The sequence below is a fragment of the Oreochromis aureus genome, linkage group 7 (genome assembly GCF_013358895.1).
Source record: "Oreochromis aureus strain Israel breed Guangdong linkage group 7, ZZ_aureus, whole genome shotgun sequence".
NCBI lineage: Eukaryota > Metazoa > Chordata > Actinopteri > Cichliformes > Cichlidae > Oreochromis > Oreochromis aureus.
The window spans coordinates 37,523,706-37,550,520 of NC_052948.1; the positions used below are offsets into that span (position 1 = coordinate 37,523,706).

At 39.3% G+C, this 26,815-nt stretch overlaps 1 protein-coding gene across 4 annotated transcripts in view; it reads right to left on the reverse strand.

Moving 5' to 3' along the window:
• Nucleotides 1–5,250: 5,250 nt before the first annotated feature.
• cntfr (ciliary neurotrophic factor receptor) overlaps nt 5,251–26,815 on the reverse strand; it is a 208,868-nt gene continuing 187,303 nt past the window's right edge. For 3 of the 4 annotated variants that reach the window (XM_039614789.1, XM_031753209.2, XM_039614790.1), the window contains 4 exons: nt 17,949–18,017; nt 17,391–17,526; nt 9,663–9,792; nt 5,251–6,873 (listed from right to left, as the gene is read on the reverse strand). In XM_039614789.1, the coding sequence (XP_039470723.1) occupies nt 6,873; nt 9,663–9,792; nt 17,391–17,526; nt 17,949–18,017 (336 nt within the window). In that variant the 3' untranslated portion in view covers nt 5,251–6,872. The remainder of the gene's footprint in view (nt 6,874–9,662; nt 9,793–17,390; nt 17,527–17,948; nt 18,018–26,815) is intronic. The other variant, XM_031753211.2, reaches the window with a different exon arrangement.

The window sequence follows — 26,815 nt, forward strand, 5'->3', positions numbered from 1 at the left end:
GGATGACAGAAAGGAAATGAATACCACAGAATGTACATAAGGTGCAGTTGCAGTCTAGATGTGTGAGCAGTGTGACAGTTCGACTGTTTATGAGGGAGATGGCAAGGGGAAAGAAACTGTTCCTATGTTGGGTGGTCCTAGTCTGCAGGCTTCTATACTGTCTGTCAGAGGGCAGCAGGTCAAAAAGTCTGTGTCCAGGGTGTGAGGGGTCTGTGATGATTTTCCCTGCCCGTTTCCTGGTTCTTGAGAGGTACACGTCCTGGATGGAGGGCAGGGGGGTGCCAATGATCTTTTCTGCTGCCCGTACAGTCTGCTGCAGTCTGCACCTGTCCTGTTTAGTGGCTGCACCATACCAGACTGTGATGGAGGAGCACAGGACAGACTCAGTGACTGGAGTGTAGAACTGGATCAGCAGCTCCTGTGGAAGACTGTACTTCCCCAGTTGTCTCAGGAAGTACATCCTCTGCTGGGTCTTTTTGAGGATGGAGGAGATGTTGCTCCCCTCCTGGGAGATGGTGGTACCCAGGAACTTGAAGATCTCCACAGTCGACACCGGGCTGTCTGATATGGTGAGGGGGAGCAGTGTTGAGAGATGTCTCCTGAAGTCCACTGTCATCAGTACAGTCTTAAGCGTGTTCAGCTCCAGATTGTGCTGACTGCACCAGAGTACCAGCCGCTCAACTTCCTGCCGGTATGCAGACTCATCACCATCCTGAATGAGGCCAATGATGGTGGTGTCATCTGCAAACTTCAGGAGCTTAACAGCCGAGTTCTTGGAGATGCAGTCATTGGTGTAGAGGGAGAACAATAGTGGTGAGAGGATACATCCTTGAGGGGCACCAATACTGAGGGACCGAGTTTCAGAGGTGATCTCCCCCAGCCTCACTTGCTGCTTCCTGTCTGTCAGGATGGTATTAAAAGCCATCCACCGACCTGTAAGTTTACCTGTAAGGTAAACTGCAGGGGGTCCAACTGGTAGCCTGTAATCATCTTCAGATGGGCTAAGATCATGCGTTCAAAGGATTTCATGACCACAGACGTCAAGGCGACTGGTCTGTAATCATTCAGTCCTGTAATGGTGGGTTTCTTCGGGACCGGGATGATGGTGGAGCGTTTGAAGCAGGAGGGGACTTCACACAGCTCCAGGGATCTGTTGAAGATGCGGGTAAAGATGGGAGCCAGCTGTTCAGCACACATTTTGAGGCAGGAGGGTGAAACACCGTCTGATCCGGGGGCTTTCCTTGGGTTCTGTTTCTGAAACAGTCAGCTCACATCCTGAGTGTGCATTCTGAGTTCCAGGGAGGAGGAAAGGGGGCGAGAGGTGTGATGGAGGTCATTGAGTCTGGGTTGGGGAGGGTGAGGGGGGTGGGGTGAGAGGTGTGTTGGGGGTCAGTGTCTGAAACAATGTCTCTGGGGAGGGGTGGGTGAGGGGTGAGAGTCTGTCCGTCTCAAACCTGCAGTAGAATGTATTCAACTCGTCTGCCAGGTGTTTGTTTGCTTCAACAGGTGGTGGGGGGCATCTGTAGCTGGTGATTTCCCGCAGGCCCCTCCACACTGACGCAGGGTCGTTGGCTGAGAGCTGTTCTTTCAGCTTCTGGGAGTAGATCTTTTTAGCCGCTTTGATCTCCCTGGTCAATGTGTTCCTGGCCTGCTTGTACAGGGCCCTGTCACCACTTCTGTAGGTGTCCTCCTTGGCCTTAAGAAGATGCTGGATTTTAGGAGTGAACCATGGTTTATTGTTGTTGTATGTGCAAAAGGTCTTGGTTGGCACACACACATCTTCACAAAAACTGATGTATGATGTCACAGTGTCCGTCAGCTCATCCAGATTCTCAGATGCAGCTTCATGTAAAGTGTAACATGTAAAGCTCACTTAAAATCCAGAAAAAATTAATAAAATTAAAAATAAAATTAAAAGAAAATGTCATGTAAAACTACTGCGTTTAACATGGAGGTTTTTCCAGTGTTTTCCATTAAAACAAATTTTTATCAAATATTATTTTTTATGAAAAACAGGTGAGTTATTCTCAACCCTTATCTGTGAGAGGTAAACAACACTAATGCACAACATAGTGATTGAAATGGTTTGTAATGGAATGACAAATTATGTATGAATACTGTTTATTGGGATTTTTGGTCTCTAACCCTTTTAGATAACTAAACATGCAATGTTTATTGAGTCAAACTGAGTCAGGGACATCATTGCTGTCCCTGAGAAACATAACAGATGGGTTAGCTGTACAGAAAAATTTCATCGGGGTCACCACAGCGGGTAGCTCTGCATACTCGATTTGGCAGACTTTCACTGCGTGTAAAATAAATCACTCCAAGATCATTTTAAGTCAAAAAGTTTTAATTTTGGCACCCAATTTAAAATAATGGGAAAATGTTCTTTCCTGCAGTCCATCCCTGGCACACACTCTGCCTTTGTGAAGTTCAGATTGCTTCAGCTTTTGTTGCAGTGGTGTTGTGCAGGACTGTATTGCAATGAAATATGTGTCTAATAATATTTCTCTTTCATATATGTGGATGGCAAAGCACTGCTAAATTAACGCCAGCCTAACACAGTTTACTTATGTGCCTAATAAAGTAGCAAGTGAGTGTATATTAAAGAGAGGCTGCCTTGGAGTATTCCTTGTTAGCATATCTGGCACAAAGAAAATACCTTTGAAAAGAGACTTTTTGAAGAGCAAACAACACATTGCTGCCAAAAGCAGAAGCAGTGTGCTCAGCGAGTCGTGTGCAGCGATGTTCATCTGGCTTGAAAATGGTGTGAAAACTGGTGAAATAACGCTCAGAGAGAAGTTGGGTGTGCAAACGTCTTGAAATATTAGCTTAATGAGGAAGTTAGAATATTAGGAAGATGGACAAAAACAGTTTGACTGAGTGAGGCCATGGATAGAGGGGCAGTAAGCTGAGTGTTTAAAGAGGTCAGAGCCAAAAGCCAGATCCGAAGTTATATGGACGCAGAGATCATGTCATTCATCCGGTTTTCAGTGAAAGGTCAAACTAGTCATTAGAGCAGAGCAAAGCGGATGGAACTGACAGGCTCTGGATGGTACACACACACACGCACACAAAGACACACACACTCTCAATATATCTGAGGTTAATATGAATCACATCATGGTTGTGGACAAAGGGAGCATGGCTAAAAACTCATCTGTAATTTAATTAAAGCTATAAAGAACGAAATGTCATCATACAGAATTATTTTTAGCTATAAAATAAAAACAATACAAAGAACACAAAGAACAGAAACCTCCTTGGTTGTGTACCCTCCTTGTTCAAGTCATGCACTGTCATTGTAAATATTAATTGACTCCTCATTGACACTGACATTAAAAAAAAGCAAAGGGCAGATCAGTATAAGCAGGGGGAGAAGAAAAGAACGAAAGAAAGAGTAATGAATGCGATAACTACACAAGCAGATACACTCTTGTCTGCTCTCGCACACACAGGGAACTGCAGCTGACAGCTGTTAGATGGTGTATTGATTTGTCCTCGGCCTCCAAATCGGCCTGCCAGAGCTTGTCAGTATAATGGAAGAAAGAGAGCTTGAGAGAGGGACGAGTGAGACGGTGAGACGGCCAGAGTGAAAGCTAAAGGTCAAAAGGGAAATTTTGACCAGCCGTACCTCCAGTGCTCTGCTCATATTTCCTGTTGCAAGCACATCAGTGCTGATGTTATGTATCTGTGAAACTGTTACTTGTTTACAACCTGTCCGATCATCACGTTTCGGCTTTCGACAATGCTGCAGCGTTCACAGAACTCAGCCGTTATATCTATGAGTGGCATGTCATTGTGAGAGATTAAAATGATGACACAAGTCATTAGGGAAAACTTATAGTCACAGGGTGCATTGTGGAGGAAATTTCATATTTTCCACTTTTATCTCCGTGTATATTCTGCAAGCAGAATCAGCTTGCATATAAGGTTGACCTTTGCTGCACTGATCAAAACATCCTCTTCTCCTTTGAGAAGCTCTCATCTATTCGCTCTCAAATGTTAATTAGAGAACCGTGTTTGGTGAGGAACAGAGAAAGATAAGTGCACAGATGCAACCCTGGGAAATGACAGTTGGCTTTATTGGTAGACAAGGCTGAAAGGGACACACACACAAATCCCCTGCCACCTGTTTTTTTTTTCTTCCCTCTCTGCTAGGAGAGGTATAGGAGATCGAGTGTAACTTTATTTCTTTTCTGTCTGTGAACTGTGAGTGTGCTTCCCTTTGCACGGACAGTCTGACCCACATGCATACACCAAAACCACATGAAATATTTCTGGATGAACAGCCATCCATTTTGTGCAATTATTTATAGTTTAAAAAATATATATATATATTTTTTTTCAGTCAGTTCTACAAATATACATTTCATTTTGACCTTTCTAAACATTCGGCTCCCAGAATGGGATATAGCACAATCATCAAGTCATGTCAGTTTGTCCAACACTTCTGATATCTGCAAAACTATTTTAACATCATCCCAGTTTCTCTCTGATGTGGGCTGTGTAATGCACGTGGCATACTAGCATGCTAAAATAACACACAAAGACAAAAAAAGCATACAGAACTACTAATGATCAGTATGTGTTTGTGACCTTGTCAGCATGCTGATGATGGCATTCAAGTAAACACACTGCTGAATCTCTTGGAGTCTAAACTTAGTTTTGTTTTCCTTGTATTCTTCTGTGTATTGAGTACGAAACTGACTTTTACTTTTAAAAAATGCACTTGTCAAGGTAGCTCAAATCAATGCTGCTCTCAGTGTCTTTCTCAGAATTTACACAGATCCTCTATCTTGAAATTTTCGTGATTTTGAATATCTCCCCCATAAAAAAGAAAACAAGAAGAAGTATATCAAGGATAATGCATCATGCCCATAAAGTATTAAGCTTTATGACCACTCCATGCAGTGTCAGTGGAGCTTGTTAGAATCTGCAGACACTCATCTTTCAGAAACAAACTGAGAAGCAAACAACGTTACCTCTGCAAGGTCAAAAGTATCGATCTGTAAAACCTGAAATGAGGCACTGTGTGTTTATGGCCGTGTCTGGGAAGTAATTTGTCTTTACTTTTATTATAATGAAAACTTATTGCATCTTCTTTTTTTTTAACATCCCCCATTGACACCTCACCTTCATCTTGTTTTGTCAGGAGAAAATCATCAGGATCAACCAGACGGAGCAGGAGGCGTTAGTCTGCCCTGATGTGTTATAAGTTCACAAAATGAACATGAGGCCAGTGCATCGTAATTCATTGTGAAATGGTCACATTTAATGGTTGAAACCTGTCATTGTATATACATCTATAAAAAAGACCCCAGGTACAGGTTACGACATTCTACGGCTAATACATACATTATTATTAAATAATAAACTTTTTGTTCATTGTTAAAGTTACATACTGTATCATAGTTTACAAAATAGGATCAAAGAGAATTAAGCCATTAAGAATGTCTGGGAAAAAAAAAAGAGAAGAAAAAAAACTAAACTCCTATACGTGTCTTTTTATTATTTGTCCATAAAAAATACAATAAACACTTCAAGATTCCTGTGAATAACATAATATTAACTGGTAACTGATATTGGCCATTGAAATGTAAACTGCAAAAAGACATTTCTAATGTTTGTAAAGGCGTCAGAAGTCAGAAAGCAAACTGATTTGTGTTACTGTATTTTACAGCACAGAGCAGAATGGAAAACCAACATAGCTTGTATCAGAGTTCCAATAACCAGCTTTGCTGCCATCAATACAAAGTCAAACCAAAAATAAAAAACAACGGTGGGGAAAGAATGGTTCAGTCTCAAATCCACTTTATTTTATTTATTTTTTGTTGGGTTTTTTTGTTGTTTTTTAGGTTTTTTTTTAAATTTTTTTTTACAATTCAGGTCGTCCTTGCCGGTTTCTGAAAGCTCTATGTAAAGCTAACTGTGTAAATAAGCCAGACTATGGTTATTGAATTCTCCAAAGTGTTAGTCCTCTTGTTGAAAAAACAAAAACAAACAACACTCTGCTCTGTCAGTTGTTGGAGATGTGCAGACTCAGAGTCTGACTGAATAAATTTGTGACTTCTTTGTTAACTGGCGGGTTGACACAAACATGGGCTGCAGGGCTTTGTCCCCAGTTTGATTCCTGTAATGGGTTTCAGCATCCATTAGATGTCACGCATACATGTGCGCACGCCCAACTTTCTGGGGTTTTCATCCCATGATGAAGACAGGCACAGGCTTCAGGAAGCTCAATGACTTGGGTGGGAACCACTTTGTTGGGGGTGTATTGGAGTCTTTGGCATGATGATTAAGCTGTATAAGGGGCTGTAAGTATACACACAAATACACGTGCCCTATATCAGTGTGTGTGTGTGTCTGTTGTGTGTGTACTACACTGCACTGCGACTTAAGAAGAGAGTGAGTACAAAAAAGAAGAAAAAAAAGGTAAAAAGAGATGTCAGCTGTGGCCTTGATTCTGTTGCCGAAGAGGAGCCTCTAAAACCCAACTGAGACAAATCAGTTTAAAGTGGCTCATCAAATCCACCAGGGGGTAATGTAAGACAATAATCTTGTTTTGGTGTTTGCCTCTCAGGTCGCTGCTGTTGCTGTTGGTGATGATACCGATAACAATCTTCCAAAGTTCCTCTGTAGATTTATTCTTCGTTTTTTTGTCAGCAAATCAAATAATCCCAAAATGCTGAGTCGCATTATCGTTGTCTAATGTCTGAATAATTTTGGTGAGTAACTGTGTGATGGACCGAAATGATCAATGCACTGTATCCTCGAAACATGTGCAAAACAGGAAAAAATACCAGCCTCCTCCTTCTTCTTCTTTGTCCTCCTACTTCACATCAGCCTTCAGCAATAAGACATTCACATCTGCAGAAAGAGGAACACAAATTAGCCTCGTCAAGCTGCACTGCATCAAAATATGAATGATCTGTCTTCTTGCCGTTCTCTTATATGTTATTCTTAATTTGTTTGCTTTTTTGGCCTTTATATTTGGTTCAGTGGGACTTTTTTTTGACTTAGCCGTAACTCTATTTGCAAAAAATGCAAATCCCCTACACATTTTTTTGTGTTTCTCTTCTAGTTCTTGGCAGGTACCTGCACACTAGTGGGACTTCTCCAATCCTGTTGTGTCAGTGCACATATGCGGCTCAGCTGGCAGGATGGCAAAAGAGGACAGCCTTTCTCTCTTTGCATTGTGTTATTACACATTTAAAATCAGTGGGTGAAATGGGCAAAAACAACATCACAGTGACACGCATATTGGGCATTGGGTCATAACTAGTGTCTGTAAAATCACTTTGATGCTAAACACATCTCCATAATGCTTGTGGCAAGGAAAAGAATAATGCTCCCAAAGTCAATTAAGCTATTAGTTGGGGAACAGTAATGACTTAATTTCCTTAGTAAGTTATGATATAATGTAACATAAGGGATTAATCCTTAATAGCAGTAACAGCGTCAGCTCGTAATGTTACTAGCTGCTTTTCATTTTTTTAAACACTACACAAGACTGCGCTTTGGTTGAGCTGCCAGCAACTCAACCATCTAAAATGTAATAAGGGGCTTCTAACAGCTTTTGTGTAAGAAACCAAAAATGTTGGGACTCAAACTTGAGCCAGCCCTCATTTCTTCACACGTTGCTTCCAGGGAGACCGACTGAAAACTTGGTATATCCTCACAAGGTGTGTAGTGCATCCTTAAAAAATTTGAGGAAACTTGACAGGTTGAGTACAAGAGACTTGGCAGGCCTAAAAAGCTACCTACACCATATGAACAGTGTGTGAAAGTCATGTCCTTAACTAATAGGAAAAATGCAAGTACAGACCTGACACAGGATCTGACAGATGAATCAGACACTTCAGTTGATCCATCTACTTCACTGAAGGTTCATCAGAAATGGTGTCAGTGGAAGAGTGGCATTAAAGAAGCCACTCTTAATGATAATATGCCAAAATACACAAGAACTGTATTGAAAATCTTATGGAGTAATGAATCCAAATTTGACACTTTTGGTTCAACTCGATATGTTGGAGAGTGTCAGGAGAGGGATATGACAATTTCAACAGTCATGTGTAAACCAAGGTGGAAGCTCTGCCATGGTTTGAGACTGTATTCCAGCCAATGGTGTTAGAGAGCTTGTCAAAAACTGATATAATTATGAATAGTAGTATGCCAATGATCCCAAACATGCTGGCAGTGCAATACTGGCATACGTGGATAGAACAATACATAACTGAAAACTACCAGTCATTGATTGGCCTTCCTAGAGCTCAGACCTGATAAATGGTATGGTACTTAGTTGGAGTAGAAAAGCATGACATAAGTACTCAAAGCACTTTTTATTACCTCATTTGTAGCCAACATCAAAAGAAGAGCTTTAAATGTCATTTAAGAAGCCTGGAGAACTAGACTACTTCAAAACTACTTAAAGAAATTAGAAGAAACATTGCCTAAAAGAACTCAAGCTGTGTTAAAGAATAAAGTAACTTGAAATGTTCATTACAATTGTACAAACTTTTGTTTCCTTATATATTTTGTATTTTCATGTTTGCACGTTTCAATAAATTGCAGCACCTGCTTCCAATTCCTATAGAAATGAAGTTGTTTAAGACTTTTACACAATACTATATATTCGTAACGATAATAATTTCCTATAACTTGCAACAACTCTCTACATATTTCCAGAGTGTTTTCTAATTGTGCCATCTAATCTGTCTGTTGGCCTTTCTGCTTTCCTTTGTTGTTATAGAGTTATTAATCCTTTGGTGTGTATCTGTTGACATGGAAATGTTGACATCTTTTGAAATGGAGTGTGCTTGTAACACTAAAACAAATTAGAACAGATTCCCATTTGGACCTGCACATACAGGCTGCATGGGAGGGGAACTGGCATGAAAGTGTCTTAATCGTATTCAACCACTCCACTTGCAGCAGGTGTTCAGCTGGAGAAGCGTCCATGTTTAATGTATTTTTGTTAAAGTGTTATTGGTATAAAGCTGTTGCTAATCTTTTGATTAAAGTAAAAAGAAAAAATGCAACTTCTACGCATAGTTTCATTAATTTTAGATTGTGTATATTTATTTTTCAGCATTTAGATAAAATATGAGTTCATCAGAAGGACTGCTCAGGTCGAGCCATTTGGAGACAAAGTTAGAAAGGCAAGGGTGAGATGATTTGGACATGTGTAGAGGAGCGATAGTGGATATACTGGAGAAAGAATGTTGAATATGGATCGGCCAGGTGGGAGAAGATGAGGAAGACCATAGCGAACATTCATGGATGTAGTGAAGCAGGACATGCTGAGGGTTGGTGTGACAAAAAAGTACTATGGATAGGGAGATTATCTGCTGTGGTAACCCCTAAACTGGGCAGCCAAAAGAAGAATAAGAAATCTAAACCTTTACCGTTACCATTTCAACAGGATTTAAAGAGTTAAACCACCCAGATGTTACAGCTCCTGGTCCATTAAACATGCTCATATAAACAGAACATATAAATATATGTCATATAAACACATAAACAGACATGCATCGACCTGCCAATACATGAGTGAGCGATTGAGTTACTAATCAATATGAAAATTGGATCATGTAGACTCCTTATAAGTGATGAGTATATATCTGCATGTGTGTGTGTATCCGGGTGTTGTCGCTCACCACATAAGCAGCAGAAGCAGCATTCCTAACAGCAAACGGGAGAAAAATGTGATGACCGTGGCAGCTCCTCCCACTGGAGGTTCAGCCTTCTGTGGTGCGTTGGAGCATGGCATGGGGGAGGTCTTAGTCTCTGTAGAAAATTTATCAGAAGACACAATAAACCTTAGGAACAGATTTTAATTAACAATTGAAATCCTTGGTGAGTTTTATCATTTCTTTGTGTGTTTATTTATTAATTTTTTGGGGCTAACACAGTGCACAATACTTTTGTCCCTATGTGTGAAAAAAAAACATTACAAAATGACATGCTGATGAATGGATGCTGAAAAGTGCTCATCACACCAGGAAGAACCAAGCAGAAAGGAAAATACAGTGAAGAGCAAAATCAATTGTAATCTGCACAAGCAATCAATATAGAACTTGTCAAGGCAGTTATGAAGTGAGCTGGAATAAAAAAAAAAAATCTCCTTCATGCTAAAGCCGCAGGGAAACGGGGCAAAGAAAGGACGGGGAACAAAGTATATAGATGAAATATGGAGAAACTGGAACGGAAACAGACGACAAGGTAAAAAACCCTGAGGTAAAGCAGGCGGGGAATACAGCAGGAGGTGGATAGAAAGAGTGAAAAATAAAGGAAATGTGCAATAAGGTAGTTAATGTATTGCTGATAACAGTCAATTGCACAGCTAGAAAATCTATCCATTTATACCCAACTGTAATGCAAAGCCGTAGAACAACCGGATTCACAAAAACTCTTTTGACTACACCGGCGCTTGACTAATACTTTGCATGGCTTCAATTTAAGAATAACAAATCAGTAAAGATTAAAAAAAAGAAAAAAAAAAGAGAAAGACAGATAGAAAAAAGGGTCTCAGCAGCTTAGTAGCAGAAGCAAGTGAATTTTAATACAATCGGCACGCAATTTTCTTAAAAGATCTACTGACTTGTACAGTCTGGTGAGTGCAAAAAGTGTATATTCAATTACAGAAACATTAAAAAGTTATGATACTCTTGTATATTTTCAGCTAATCCAATTACGCTCAAGCGTACGAGAGTGAGAGAGGCACTTAACATCTTGTGGCAAACATAAATATGCTGAAAATCACTATGTGCTTAGGCATTTTTTAGTGCTTCGCTTTTTCATTGCTCGACAAATAAAAATATCACAGTTTAATGCTTTAGAAAACGGGTCCTCTGCTACAGCTGCAGGCAGCACAGTAGATATTAACTGGTGCACAATGTTTGCACTCATTCTTTTTTTAGCGAAGAGAGAATATGATTTCCCTCTTCTTGCAATTAATGACTGTTGTGTAGTACTGCGTTGGGAGTTGGGAGATATTCGAAGGAAGCAGCCAGGTGTGAAATGGCAAGAGAGAGAGAAAAAAAGGGGGCGGGAGGGGGGAAGTAGGACGCATTTAACATGTTCAGCAGCTCAGTGCAATACTTCCTGCCTGGAGCAAAACATTGTGCTTTGGAGTGACAGAGAAAATAAAAATTATGCAGAAAATAATGTGCCGGTGACAAGGAAAGACAGTCATGGGGTGTATGCTGATGTAACAAGCTAGGTGAGGACAGGTAAACATAGCAGATGAAACAGTGATGTGATGAGGAGAGAGGATTGATCAGCACTGGTAGGGAAGAAGAATGGAGGAAGGGGCTGAGAAAAAGCAGAAAGACGAGGAGGACAAAAAGCTAACGAGATGAGAAAATTGCTGATCGACTCCAAGCACGCTGCCTGTTAATGCAAATACTGTTGATGTGTGAGGCGCTAGGATATCCTAATCCAAAATGCACACATGAAAGCGGTGTCTGTTATCATCCAGAAGTGTAGAGTTTCTGTTTTGGAGATTAGATTTGGCTTTTTTGTCCCCCTTGCTGTTGTATTTGTGGGTCAATGAAGTCATTTCAGCAGAGTGGCAAACAAGGTGGCATAAATTATGAATCTAAATTATGAATCCTCGAAACAGTTTGGAATGGCAAAGCAGCTGTGATTTGATATTATTGTAAAGAACTTATGTCATATGTTTTTTATATTTACATGGGGATCACTTTCGAACAGATTATGCAACACTATCTGTTGGCTTTGACACTCTGCTTTACCTTAGCAATGTTTACTATAAGTTTACACAAACTGTAATGCTTTTCAGAGTGGGTATACAGAAGAAGAGGATCTTAAAGCATTTCTGCAGGGTTCAGCGTGGTTGCCTTTTAATAGATGCTCCTCTTCTACTATAAGGCATGAAACAGAACCCATACATTTATAAATAGCCCCAGACTTGAAATACACAAACTAATATACAGTGCTAGACAGTGTCCAGTTTCTGTCTCGCACGCTGGGTGAGGCACCAACTTATATCTTAGATGTAATGCCTCGGCTAATCCGCTCTTTACTTCTTGGAATGTGGTCGCTAAGCAATGGCCCAGTCACAGAGGATGGGATCCTTAAATGTCTCTCGCCTGCCCCCATGTTATCCTTCTGATTCAAAGCTGCTCTGTGACGATGCCGGGAAACAGAACAGCCACTTAGGTTCAACTGGCAGCTACTTTTGCATGATGTATAGGTGACTTTCTGTTGTTGGGGGGAGGGGTGGGGTGTTACAAAGGAGAACAGGAAAATGTGGTACATGCACGGTGGAGAAGAAAAGGAGAATGTGTAACTGCGTGTTAAGACTCCGAGCAAGACAATCAATAAGTCACAGGAAGTCTGTTGATTTACTATTCGGCTGAGCAGCCAGAAAATATTGGTGAGTGTGGAGATGTTAACAAGCTGGTCAGCTAAGAGTAGCAGGCCTTGGCTACATTTTTTTTTTGGGTGTGTTTACGAATCATAGACAGGAATCAGATATCGTCTCTGTTTCCTTATTGCCTCATTGCATGGTTCTACTTCAGTAGTCCCATTCTGCTGTTCTGGACTGCTATTCAACTTTGTTTTTTTGTTTTGTTTTTGCTTTTGCAGCATGCTTTACATCATTTTCCATTTGCACTGTGAAGCAGCATACAATCAGTTCCACAGTATTTGAGCATTTCTGAATCTGAGCAGAGAGTCTTGGCCTGGACATTACACTGTATTACTTCTATCAGCAGCCACATCATCAGTAAATACTAGCATTTTCCATTGGCAGCCATTCATGCACATGGCGTGACATTGCTGTTTTTTCCCTATTCATACACTTTTTTTTCTTTTCCAAAACTGTGCAGGCTCTTTCAGACATTTTCTGGCCTAATCTGGCCTCTCTGTTCCTGAGTGTAACCAGTGGTTTGCGCATTGTTGTAAACCCTCTTTGTTAACATTAATAAATCTTAACCATGGAAAGAATTCTGTGATCATCCACTTGATTTCTGTGTTTTTTTCAGGGCTTTTTGGTAATCCTGAGCTCGCCAGTGCATTCATTCTTTTAAGAATGCATACCAAATTTGAATGCAACCTCACAAAGACATCACCTCACATTAATTATACATTTGATTTATCATGAAATGACAAGGAAGCAGACCTCACCTGGCCATTAAACTCCTGTTCAGTGAACAGTCCAATTACTTTTGAATCTCTGAATAGGGAGCACTTTTTAGAAAAACGATTCAAGTCTGAACTTCAATCATCTCTTGTTTGCTTGCTTTTAAATCCAGTGTTTATGGTGTACAGAGGCAAGTTTACAAAAAAGTGTCCAAAAAAAGACTATATAACTCATTATTTATGTAATCTGTTACAGTTTTTACAAACAAGCAAACAAAGAACAGCGTACAGATCACAGATCCGCTGGAATAACAGCCAAACCTGAATGTAATTAGTGATCGAGTAAGTAACATTTGTAAAGGAAAGTAGAAAAAGGCCAGAAAGAAAAGCTAGAAATTAATATGAGTGAGAATATGAGAGAAGTGAGAAGGGAAGGAAAAGAAATGGAGAGAAAAAAGAGAGCTAGAGGCAAGATGGAGAAGGATAGGGGAAGAGAAACAGGACAAGGGGAGAGGGAAGGGAAGCAGAGAAGCGGCAGCTGGATCGAGAAGGAGCATGAGGAGAATCCCAATAACCTCCTGTTCTCCGTCTCCACGAGACCAAGAATAATACACTGTGTACTGACTGGGTGTTTATATGTGTGTGTGCGTCTGTGTGTGTGTATACACTACAGGTTATCAAACTGAAGGACTCTCTGTGTGTGTGGGTGTGTTTGTGTTGATGTGTTTGTGGCTCACGGAGTATTGGAGGAGGCTGCATGTTGTGAGTGTGTCTTTCAGCATTAGTGTTTGTGTGTTGCCAGGTATGTGTGAGCTCATTTAGTGCTGAATGTGACGATGATTGTGCAGTGCTACTCTTTGCCAAGAGGAGTCAGTATTCTACCGTAAAACTATTACATTTGAACAGACTTTCAGAAAGACAAAGAGAAAAACAGACAGAGAGACTTTGCCCCTTAGAGAAATTAGCGTCAAATTATTGGCTTCAGAAGTGAGTGAAAGAAAATAATGGTAAACACACATTAAAAATGTTTTAAACAGACAAATACAAATGCATAAATGCACATAAACACAACAACCCAACAATGCAACAACATCCACCAAACCATTATAGCACTATGGTTTAGAAAACTCGGGGGAAGAAAATTAAAGTTTCTGTAGTGTATTGGTGTGAGTGCTCTGTAATAAATTACAGCAAACTAAATTAATATATCATAAATTCAGAGCTTTCCTCATGTGGAGCATTGAGGGAATAGTTTGACATTTTAGGAAATGTGCTTATTTGCTTTCTGCCTCAGAGTTAGCTGAGATGATCAATACTGCTATCATTGCCTGTTCAATGTAATAATACAGCTTGCTAATTATCACACATCTCATTTGCTTACACTGGATGTAAAGATGACAAGGAGCAGCATTATGTGAGGATTATCTTTTTTGTCAAATAGCAGTTTGACCCAGGGAAACTATGATTTTACTACTCTTGAAGAAAAAGAGGCATTGTAGTCCCTGGAGAACCATAGATTATATGGACAAAATCTCTTGACTTGGTTTATTAAGTGACTCTTTAAATCATGGAAGCATGTAGGTAGCATGTAGGCTGTTGTCTGTTTTTGGAAATCTGACATAACAAAGAAGGTTGTATCTGAGTTAGAAACTAAGAAACCATCATGCTCAGAGAGTAGCAAGAAGTCAGGGTCAAAGCTGGCTTGCCTTGAACACTCCCTACTTTATCATCTTTATACCTTTTAATGGGACCATAAATTAGAAAATGAATATCATGCAGTATTAAATAAGAATTGAAACTAGTGATTAAGACCATAAACTCACCAGGAAAATGTTACGGAGATCAAGTGAGCAATAGGGTTATTCGATCATAAATCGCAAAGTCAGACATCTTTCTTGGAAGCAGATACCCCCTGCTGGTCATTCAAAGATTGCACGTTTGAGGCACTTTGAGGACGCTGTGTCCATTTTTCTACACATTTTGTAAGAACTAAGTCAGTTTCTACTGAGTTATATAGTTGTAATGCTACTACTACTACTACTACTAATAATAGTAGTAGTAGTATCATCATACTATCCTACTTATATTATACTACATACAATTGTGGAAATAGCAACCTTACATTTTTTTGCTACAGTCTATGAGTTGTTTTTTTTAATTAATATTTTATCAGCTTTGTTATGAACTTTCTAGGGCTAGTAATATATTTTCATATTATTGTATAATCCAACACATTCTGTAGACCTGCATCAATGTCTATGCTAGCCTGTCTGATAAAGTACGCACGGTTTAGTTTAAAGTTGATCTTGGTGGTTAGTTTCAAGATGTAACATATGGATAATAAAAACTTCCTCATCAGCCTGAGTGCTTTCATGAGTACATTCTTTTAAGTTGCATAATTTAATACTGCAGATGTACACATTACCAGTAGACCTACTAAGGATATATTTCTGCCATAGCCACTTCAGCTTAGAGGGTCCACAGACAATGTAATATTCCAGTTTTATACAGTTTTTCTCTGCATGACATAATAAATAATACAGAATAATCTTTTTTTTTTTGCTAACTTCAAAAGATTAAAAGTACTGTTGCTGTAACATAGATGTATACTAATAGTGTGTCCTTTGACATTAATATAGGGCATTGATGGATTTGCCCACTTTAAGCAATTTAAGCTCCTTTAGTGTGCCCACAGGTGCTGCACAAATATAAGCTACTTTGCAACCCACCTTCACACCAGCCCCACATTTCATGCTGTATCTGTCATATCAGCTGTCATGTTCTGCTCTAATTTTTTGTTCTGCTAATTTTGCTTCATGCCTTTTTGTGTTCTGTGGTAGGGCAGTTAGGTCATAAGGAGATCACAGTCACTGAGCCATACCACCAAACGTAAATTAATGTCCTATAGTGGTCCTGACTGAACACTCATCTGGTGAGTAAATACTCCCTACATCTGCAAGACTAAAACAGAAATCGTCCAAATCCTTGTCTGCTTCATATCCATTTCTTTTTTCTTCTTTCCTCCATCAGTGTGATGTGAAGATGGTGCACAGACAAGTATTTGGGCCTTGAATAGGTGTCTTGTTGAAGGTCTTCAGAAAGTTTTGAAGATATAATTTCACAAGTGAGCCGTCCTTTATCTTTTATCGTTTTTGTCACAGTCACTGAGTATAGTGTCCAGTCAACACACATACATGCACACACACACACAAAATCCAATATCCATAATGAATTTTTTTTTATATATATGCTCTGCCAGAAGTTGACGCTTTTTTTGACAACATAAGAGCTGTTTTTTTTGTTTTGTTTTTTTTTCTCTAAGGAAGGGCTCAGGTACTTCGGTTGATGTGTGTCGATTTGTCTCGAGGCGGATGGGTCTTATAGCTTAGACTGTAATAAAAATTCAGAGCTATCAAATGCTTATAGTGTCCTCTGTTTAATCATTAAGAAAGTTATTAACCAAAATTAATTTCATACCTAAATGCTTCAGAAAATTTACTGTGACAGCCACAGGCAAGAAGAACAATGTTGAGAATTTTATTGGAATACTATATCACAATGATTCCTCCAGCCAACAGACTACAATCTTACTTAAAAAACACAAAAAAGAGCATTTTAGATTTTTTTTCTTTTAGCGTTAACCTTTGTTCACTACTAACTTCACAACTACACATGAGCCATCTTAACATGTTAACATACTACTGAGCCCACTATGTTTTACTTGCTATTATTTTTATTTTATCCCTCTGTCCTTTCAGTCATGCCAGTGGTGTAGCTCATTAGAGTAAGCTGCTGAATGTGAGAAATATTAAACCTGCGAAGCAACATTGTCATTAACAACCTGACATCAGGGCATTAGCTCAAAAGACTGTCTCACTGAGCTGCCAGCGCATTTGTAGACTCCTCGTTGGGTTTAATTATGTTTTATTGTCCCCTGTTATTGATCTTTTCATGGAACAATGACTCATGTATTTTGAAAACGTCTGTTAAAGTACATTTACACACTGAACAGCCTCCAACCAAGAAAGATCTGCATGATAAAAACGAGTCTCCCTCTGACTGAAATTGGGGCTATAACTTACCAGTTGCTGTGTTCTGTAATGTTATATACAATATTGCACCACTAGAGGGTGGTGTCATGAAAAACTGCCATTGAAAATATAGTTAGGAAATAGAGTTAAGATAGCGAACTGTTAGCATGATGTGTCACCCTGCTACCTCTACGATTTAAGGTTATGTGCTGCATTCATCCTCCTTGACGAGGATTTATTTATTACCAGCCGTCATTATACCAGTATGAAATTCCACTTCAGTCGTGGAAACAACTGGCACGGGTTCTTCAATCCAGGGTGTGGCATGGACAGCAACACTCCAGTCACTCCATGTTCCAATCTCTGTGTCCTTGGCAGCCACCTGATGAGCACAGGGATAACAGAAGTATTCGATTCAGTTTTATTTATATAGCATCAAATCACAACAACAGTTGCCTCAAGGCGCTTTATATTGTAAAGTAAAGACTCTACAAAACCCTCCTTCTTCTTTTGGCTGCTCCACAACAGATGACCTGCCTCCAACCAAACCTATTCCTAGCCTCCACTGTCACACTGACCCTCTACATATCCTATTCACTACATTAATCTTCTCTCTAGTCTCCCTCTTTTCCTCCTGCCTGACAGCTTAACACTCAAAATTAATAGTAAAAGTGTAAAATGAATGCAATTTCAGTAGAATGTACATAATACTGAACCCAATATTTACATAAAGTATGGAGCTGATCTTGAAACGACCTTTTTTTAACCCTAATTTTTCTTTGCTAGTTAGTATGAAATCTTTACCTGGATGATGTACTCCTTCCCAGCGTAGGCATCAGTGATGTTATGGGATGTAGTGTCAGATAGCTCCACCTAAACATCAAACAGAAAAGAGCATGGAGTCAGTCTGGATCGGAAAACAGCACATGTGGTTTCCCTGGGTTACAGCAGGGTGTGTCTTGCCTGTTTTATTTTTGCAGTATATTAAAGTTGTTATCAAATACCCTTATTGATAAATATGGTCTCTATGGCCCTGGGGATATGAACGGCTCCAACATTATGAATTATGAAAATTCTCGGCTAAAAAAGACACTTGCGAGGTCCCAATTTAACTTTTGGTCTGGATCAACTGCCATTCTACCCACAGCTCTACCCATAAATTATGATCTCTGTATAGCAATCCAAGCTTGAGCTTTTAATGTTTTATGGAAGCCTCAGCTGTGCCTTACTGAATACAGTGTTTCTGCAGTGATCATTTATTGATAACACATCGTTCATCATTATTCCATGCATAGGTCAAGTGTATTGTTTTATCCCTGTGTTGTTTTACATTATTGAATTGATTGGACCTTGATGGCCTTGCAGCCGCAACACTCCATGCATACCAACTGTCAGACACACATGTAAAATACCAGCTGCATAATTGATGATTATACCAGAAAACATTGGCATCAATGCTACATAATTTTATGACACAATATTATGCATGCCAACATTTGAAAGCCTTTTTGCGCACACTTTAATTTGCAGAGCGAAACAGAGAATTAACTAAATGTTTGAGTTACAGAGGAGTGCATGAGAGAATGATTTGCTGCTCCTCTGTAATTTACGGTTAGTGCTGTGTGTGTGTGTGTGTGTGTGTGTGTGTGTGTGTGTGTGTGTGTGTGTGTGTGTGTGTGTGTGTCTGAAGGACTGAAGGAAAACTAGGTGGAGGGAGGGTGCTGCCTCTTTTTGTTTCTCCTGAAGTCGTAATATATGATTTATTGATGTGCCTGTTGCCTTGTGCAAGAGACATATAACCACGTGTGCACCTGCAGATGGACACACACACACTCATACACATGTTTAGGATAATGGGATACTGGATAGGTTACTTGAAATCTCTAATTTAACAAGTAGATGCAATTTCATCTAAAGAACAATATAATGAATGCACATTCTGAAAAATAATGAACAGGAATATACATATGATAAAAAGAAAGTGCATTCAATTTGAATCTTAAGGTTTTATCTATTGGGACATAGAAGCAGAGGGGTTGGCTGTTTGCTGGTCTGAAACATTCCAGTTTTTTTGACACAACGCCAAGAAGGAAAGACATCAGCACTGATTTTGGAGAAGCAATGGTAGCTGCCAATCAATCTTGGAAAGGTCGCTGACCAAAAATGCCCAACATTCTGCAGTGTGAAAGATTATCCAAAAGTTCACAACGTTCAAGACCGTTGCCAATTTTCCCTGGAGTGGACGTCCCACCAAATTCACCCAAAGATCACACTGTGCAATCCTCAGAAAAAAATGTCAAAAACCCATGCACTAGATCTCAGTCTCTGTAAGCCAAATTTACATGTGACACGTTCAAGTTTACGATAGTACAATTAGGAAAAGACTGACATGTTTGGAAAGTTGCCCGAGAAAACCTTTTCTCTCTAAAAAGAACAAGACACCACAGCTTAACATTGCAAAACTGCATCTGAATAAACCACAAGAGTTCTGGAACAATGGTCATAATGCACAGAACACCGTACATAGCATGTCAACACAAACATCTCATACCAACTGTCAAGCACAGTGGTGGAAGACTGATGATTAATGCTTGTTTTGCAGGCACAGGACCTGGGCACATTGTAGTCATTGAGTTGCCCATAAACTCCTCTGTATACCAAAGTACTGTAGAGTAAGACCATCTGTCTAACAGCTAAAGCTTGATGATCCCAAGGACAAATCTACAACAGAATGATTGAAAAAGAAAATAATCAAGGTGTTGCAATTGCCCAGTCAAAGCCCAGATCTTAAAGTAATTGAAATGTGGTGGAACCTTAAGAGAGCTGTGTGTAAACGAATCCCTGCAAAGCTCAGTGAACTGAAGTAACTGAAGCATGGACTGAAATACCTCCACAATGATGTGAGAGACTGAAAAAGTCATATAGACGATGAATATTTCAAGTCACTTCAAGTTATTTCTGCTAAAAGTGATTTCAGAAGCTACTGAAGCATGGGGGCACTTAGTTTTTCTACACATTGTTCTCCATCTTTGACTTAGTGTTAAAAAATAATCACACTGTGTAATATGTCCCATATTATTGTTCAGCTCAGGTTGCATTTACATTATTTTAAGACCTGCCAAGGACAATGACTGTACATTTCATGTAACCTGTGCTGGTTATACAAGTTAATAAAACTTGTCAGAAAAGAGATTTTCAAGACCCTGATAGGCAGCTGACCTGCTGGAGAACACAAATATAGTCCGGTACTTGATAAATGATTGGTGATGCAATCATGTAATCTTGATAACTCCAACTCTGCAACACAAACTACAACACGTGCTACTGATGCCCACCTAGCTTTCTTCTATATTATATTTATGGCAATGTTTATCTAGGTGAGAATTCCAGTAATGTCAAAAAAGACCGCAATTACAGTCTTTTTACAGAAATTACCGAAATTTACATGAATGTCATCAACACCTGCAGCAGCAAGGAAAAAAAAATATCCAAATGTTTTTTTTTCTTTTCACCATAAACTCATAGCTCACTGTTTATTCCATTCAAGTAATTTAGGTTCTTCATTAGCATCTCTGGCTATTGTTTCTATGTTTTGACAACATGTTACTGATGTTTAGGAATGCAGCAATTTCACTAAAGTGAAGAGTGAAAGTATCAAGCAAACAACAAAAAGAAGTCAGCAGTCAGATGAACGGAGAGGATATCAACAAGGCAACAGCTTAGCCAAGTTTTCGAAACTGCTTCTTTTATGATGAAGAAAGAAAAACAAAACAAAACAAAACTGAAAACACCTGGGAGCGCATTAAGGCAGAGCATAACCAGCAATGGATGGATGTTTACAAACTATGTGATTTTTTCTCTTTGGCTTTGATTCGCTAACAAATAATTTAAAACAGATGAGGATGACAGTCAAAATAAAGTAGGGGAGTAAATAATAATAGTGATAATAATAAAAAAATAAGAATATTCGAGATATCACTAGCAGCTGCTCCGAAGAGTCTTGTGATTTGATCAAAACTCCCTCACAGCCACCATATAATTTTCACCCACTAACAGTCATAGCCAAGCCTCAGCCTAGAGTTTCCCCTTTACTTCTCCACTTCTTCAGGATATGAAAACCTGTAGTCAATCTGACAAATAACCCACTGAAACACCCCCAGCATCACTGCTTTCTCTTTATTTCTGTAAGCCGTCTCTCATCGCTCACGCTCTATGTAAAGTTGACCCCTCTGTTTTCCACATTGCCTTGAACTGAGCAGCCTCTCTCGATCTGCTCCTATTTTTCAGCTCTCGCACCCTCACTCTCTGTTTGGAAGGAAGCTTAGTCTTTATCTGCCTAACCAAGCGCTACATTTATAGGCTTAATTTCATTAGTGGAATGCAATAACAACATCATTTGAGCATGTGCGTGTGGTTAGACTCCAGTGTATATTGTGTGTGCATATGGATCGGTTAAAAGACGTCTGCGCTGGCTTTGAGGCTAAAACTTCCATTGTTTAGATGTTGTCCAACCAGCATATCCAGCCATTGCTTCTATCAGCATTCCTTAGTGACTGCAATCTGTATGTGTATGTTTGGATAGTGATGTCTATGTTAATCTCCTCACATCTGTTTGACTGTGTGTATGTGTTGGTTTTTTTTTATTATCCCTATCTCTCTATATTTTTCCTGTGCGTGTGTCGGTGCTTACATTCGATATGGGAAAGCACACATACACCAGTTTAGGCAAATATGCCTTTGTACAATTGTGTTTGCGTTTCTTTGTATTCGCGTATTTATTCTCATGTCTGCACACGTCTGTTGCATTATTGTTTGTGTTTGCGAGGCTGAACCGGAACCGACGGATGCGTACATCAGCATGTGTATGAACTACATATACTGTATGTCTATGTGAGGAGGAGTAAATGGAGTAAACAGCTTGCAAATAAACATTTCCAGAGAGATGGATGTGTTGCCATGTTGCCAAGTGGCTAACAGGGAGCAGTGAAAGCAGCACTTAATATCGCGTAGTAAAAGAAGGTGGCGAGGAGGGGCTGAGGATAGATGGAAGGCGATTCACTTTGGAAAGGGCTTTTGCTATTGCTGCCAAAAAACACTATCAGATCATTCACACTGCAAGACCAAATCTGTGTGATGTGCCATGTGGTGGTGAAGGTTCAGTGATCAGCCAAACTGATTAGAATCACCTGCCTGGACCTATGTAGGTCTCTGTGATCCCACAGACTTACTTAAAAAAAATGAGCATAATCCATACTAAAAGTGTGCGTAAGCAGAAAAGACTAACAATTATTTGAACAAAAAAAGTCAATTTTTTCATACACACTTGTACACAGTGTTCCTTTTATGGCAGTCCACCTGGTAATAGTGCTGGGCGATATGACGATATATATCGTGTGGACGATAGAAAAGTTTCTATTGTGCCATTTGTCTTCTATCGTTTATATCGTTTCTAACCCGAATTTTACAAATTATTACATAAAATATATCATTAACCCTTTACAACTCCGTTTTCCCTAACTATTTTTAAATCCCTGTAGAACTGTAGCCACGTAAGGTAGCGCAATAATGGTTTTTTTTGCATATGACACCGTAGGAGTTGTACTTACATCTTATTCCATTAGCTTGCCCTAGGTCACGGTTTTCTTCCACATATAGCTTTGCAAAAAATTGCATAAAAAACACTTCCAGCAACAAAAACATAATATTCCAGAAACAGGCTTTGCCGATCCGATCAGCTGTTCAAGTCAGCGCGAACTATCGTATGTCAGCCATTACCTGTCCGGAACCGGAAGTGACGTCATTTTCGCGGAAAATGTAGTTTTTTAAGCTTCAAAGTCTATGTTGGTAGTTTTAAAAGTCATGTTTGACTTTATGCTCTTCTGTATCGTTTCTGGGATGCTTAGAAGTCAAATTACACTGTTGTAAATAGTTTATTTTGATGCACATGCTGTGTTTTGCAAATTTGCATTTATTTATTTTCATTTTCCTGTAGTATATAAAAATTTGTGTATCTCAAAAATAAAACTATGAAGACACTCAAAATAAATAAATGTAAAGATAAGCTCTGGCGGACTTGGTTCTATGGTAGGTCTTAAAGGGTTAAATAGCCTGTGCAAATATATTAGTGTTGTCTTCTCACTATACATACTCTTAACTTTATGCAAGAGAAAATAAAGTATAAAAAATGATATTTTTGCAAAGAAACTCTGTCTTGTGGTTTTTCGCAAAATGGTGCTGCTTTACGTGCACCCGGATTTGCGACATGCTTTACAGTAACTCAAAACAAAGACTGCACCCTCTCCACTCGCTGTTTAAAGACTGCATACTTTCCAGATGACCACAGGTCAGGTGGTATATCGTGATATATATCGTTATCGTGATATAAAATAATTCATATCGTGATAAACATTTTTTCCATATCGCCCAGCACTACCTGGTAATATGCATTTCTGGATTGCCCCTTTAAATCTCCACATTTAACCATAAATGGTTAATGCAAAGTACCTTGTGAATCTTTCTGCATAGAAATTAGTCTCTTTATTGTGCTCTTTGAGCCGTCCTTGACCACTGTTTGCTGTGCAGTGGGGTGCATTGGAGGGTGTGTTAAGTCTGTTATGTGTTGGTGCATGTCCCGTAACATCCACATGCCAGCAGCCAAGGTTTCCCAGCACAATACTGCCTTGTAAGGAGATAAACATCGCGATTCACCTCACCTGTCAGTGGTTTTAATGTTGTTAGTGTAAATTTATGTGTGTATGTGTGTGTTTGTGTGCATGTGTTTGCGTGTGTGTGTGGGGGGGGATATGTGTTTCACATGTGTCTTGAGGGCTGATCTATTGTAAATAGAGCTGTTCAAAGCTGTTCATCAGACTTGTTTACCGCTCATTAAAATTGTTTAGTGTTCATTTAAATTGTATGTAAAAGTGTGCCCACAGATTTGTATGTGCAGTTCTACACACTGACAGACAGGCAAGCAGGTACACACACACGCACACACACACGCACGCACACACACACACACACACACACACACACACACACACAAAAAATGCCACTCTAAAAACATATATATTTATCTTGCCATAATCATGTCTCATTAAGCCAGAGTAAATATTCACTAACCTGAGATATAATATGATAATAATTCAACCATAATAGACTAACCACAGAATGGACTATTTTGGAGGTAATTACTAAAATATTACTACATTTTCTTGTTTAATGAATAAACACATATGTCTTTTGTTTGTACACAGCATATGCAAACATGGCTGTTTGAAGATACTTGTTGATGCTACAAGAAAACAACGGTAACCAAACCTCACCTTTAATCGCCGCTAACGCCATCTTCCCAAGGTGGGTCGTGTCTACTGATTGTTACTGGCAAGTTTCAAAGTGAATGAACTGTGTTTGAAGCAGCATTTACATTCTTAGGACATTTCTCAGCAGAAACTCCTCCAAAACAAAGCAAAGCACAATAACCCACATATCCCAGTGAAGATCAAAGGAAGAGAGAGCACTACCCTCTGGTTACTTTTGATTTCTGCTAACACTGACCCTGCGTTTCACAAAATAAGCTTACTAACCAGCCTAGCAAGTTAACGAGCCTGGTGGGTGGCAAGCTTGTTAAGCGCCATAAATAAAAGTGGTACAGGTAGATAACCAATTAAGCAACACTGACTAATTGATTAACAAGCTAAATCAAGTTGTATTTAACATGACAACTGCTTACAAGAAAAATATATTCTCCTAACTAAAATATAATTCAAGCATGAGACAATAAATCCTGAAATTAAAAAACAAAAAACCTGTTCAAGTACTGTATCACACTGACAGCGGTGTCTACAAATAGCTAAATGGATAATTGTGAGAATGCCTGGTGTGGTGGTCATAGGTTGCTTTAAAAAAGGTCAGGGGACTCTGTCTTAGACAAATGTGCTGGTTTTGGAGCTTCTGTTTAGTTTGGTCCCAGGTTACTCTAGTAACCAAATAATACATTATTATTACTGCTGAGCAATAATCTTGTGATAAACTTAACTGGATAGACTGTATTGTGTAAGGATCAATAAAGTACACATCTAATTTCCTGTCATTCTATAAAACCAGAATGCACGACAAGCTTTACATTAGTAGTTAAGACAGAAAATGAAGCTAATATATACGCACTCTATATTTTCTGTTTCTTTGTTCTAACTTTATTCACAGCAGCTTGTAAATACTGTGCCACTCTCAGTCTGTTATAACACACGCACAAAGACACACACAATAAACTTCTACAAAAACCCAGACAATGGGAGAGGCAGAGAGACGAGCTGTGAACATTCCTTAGGGATTGCATAAGAAACTACAAGGAAAGTAAGTGACCCTTTGCTTTTCCTCATCTCTGCCAATCTCATTTATTTTGTTTCATGCCTCCTTTTTCTTGTGTCCTCTTTAATTGTTCTGCCCCACATTGCTCTTGTCTTATCTAGTACTTTGTTCAGTGTTGCAAAAACTACAAACAATACTTTCCATGTAGAATCAATAAAAGTTACTCTCATCTTAACGTGCACAGGTTCACATTCATTGTGAAGTGGAAGTGGAAATAAAAAGAAACAGAGGAACTCCAAATGATTCCAGTGATCATGGCGGGCTTTGTATAATATTACAGTTGTAATTGTAACTCGTATGATTGAGATAATGCATGCTAAGATATAATATTTTGTTGTACACATTATCTGCAAGGCCATTTGTGATAAAGCTACAGGTTGTAGGCTGACCTGGAAAGGACAATAAGACATGATGAGCAGTAAAGGAGAAATACCAGACAGAAAAATCAGGGGAAAAAATGAAGAGGCTGAGAAAAGAGTGAGATGCAAAAAAGAAACAGAATGCAAAAGAGAGAAGAAAAAGCAGAAAGAAGGAGACATGGAGGGAATTGGCGTCGGTGGTCAGATCTAATCCAGTGAGCATGTCTCTTGTCCTGGAAAGGAAACCCAATTATATGGCACTTCCACTGGCCCGATGGCGCTCTGTGTGTATGTGTGTGTGTGTGTGTGTGTGTGTGTGTGCATTCAGAAGGTTGGTCTCATTAGGTTGACTGACAGCTCCCATTTTTCCGCCGCACTCTCCTCCCATTTGAGAACACATACACACAGACACGAACACTAGGTCCAGGGGTAATTTCTCAGACAGTATTTCTCTCTTTGAAGCCCCAATCACCATAGCAGCAATTACTGTAAAAGGAAGCTAAAGCCCCCCCAAGCCAATCGAAAATCCCGGACTAGACCTTACACCCTTAAAAAGCGTGTGGTAATTTGAACAACACAGGAGGTGGAGTTGGCTCTGTATTAACACTGTTTTATGCTATCTGCCAGCGTGTTAAGGATGTGAAACATGAACATGTCATAAAACCTAAAATCAGAGTTCATCTCCCTCCTGCTCCACTACTGTAGAAACTCTTAAAAGCTCAAGTCACATTTCCAGAATGTCTTTATCAGCTCATAATCCTGTCTTTCTGAATGCTGATCAAATGAAAGCTTGCCCTTTTTTAAAGATGCACATATCCTTAGGTAGATGCTGTGACATGTCACACCTTATACACACACTAAGGCAGTAAATGGAACATCATGGTCTTACACTGGAAAAAGGGGTTATTGTCCATGAACAGCATTTGCATAGCACTTTTGCAG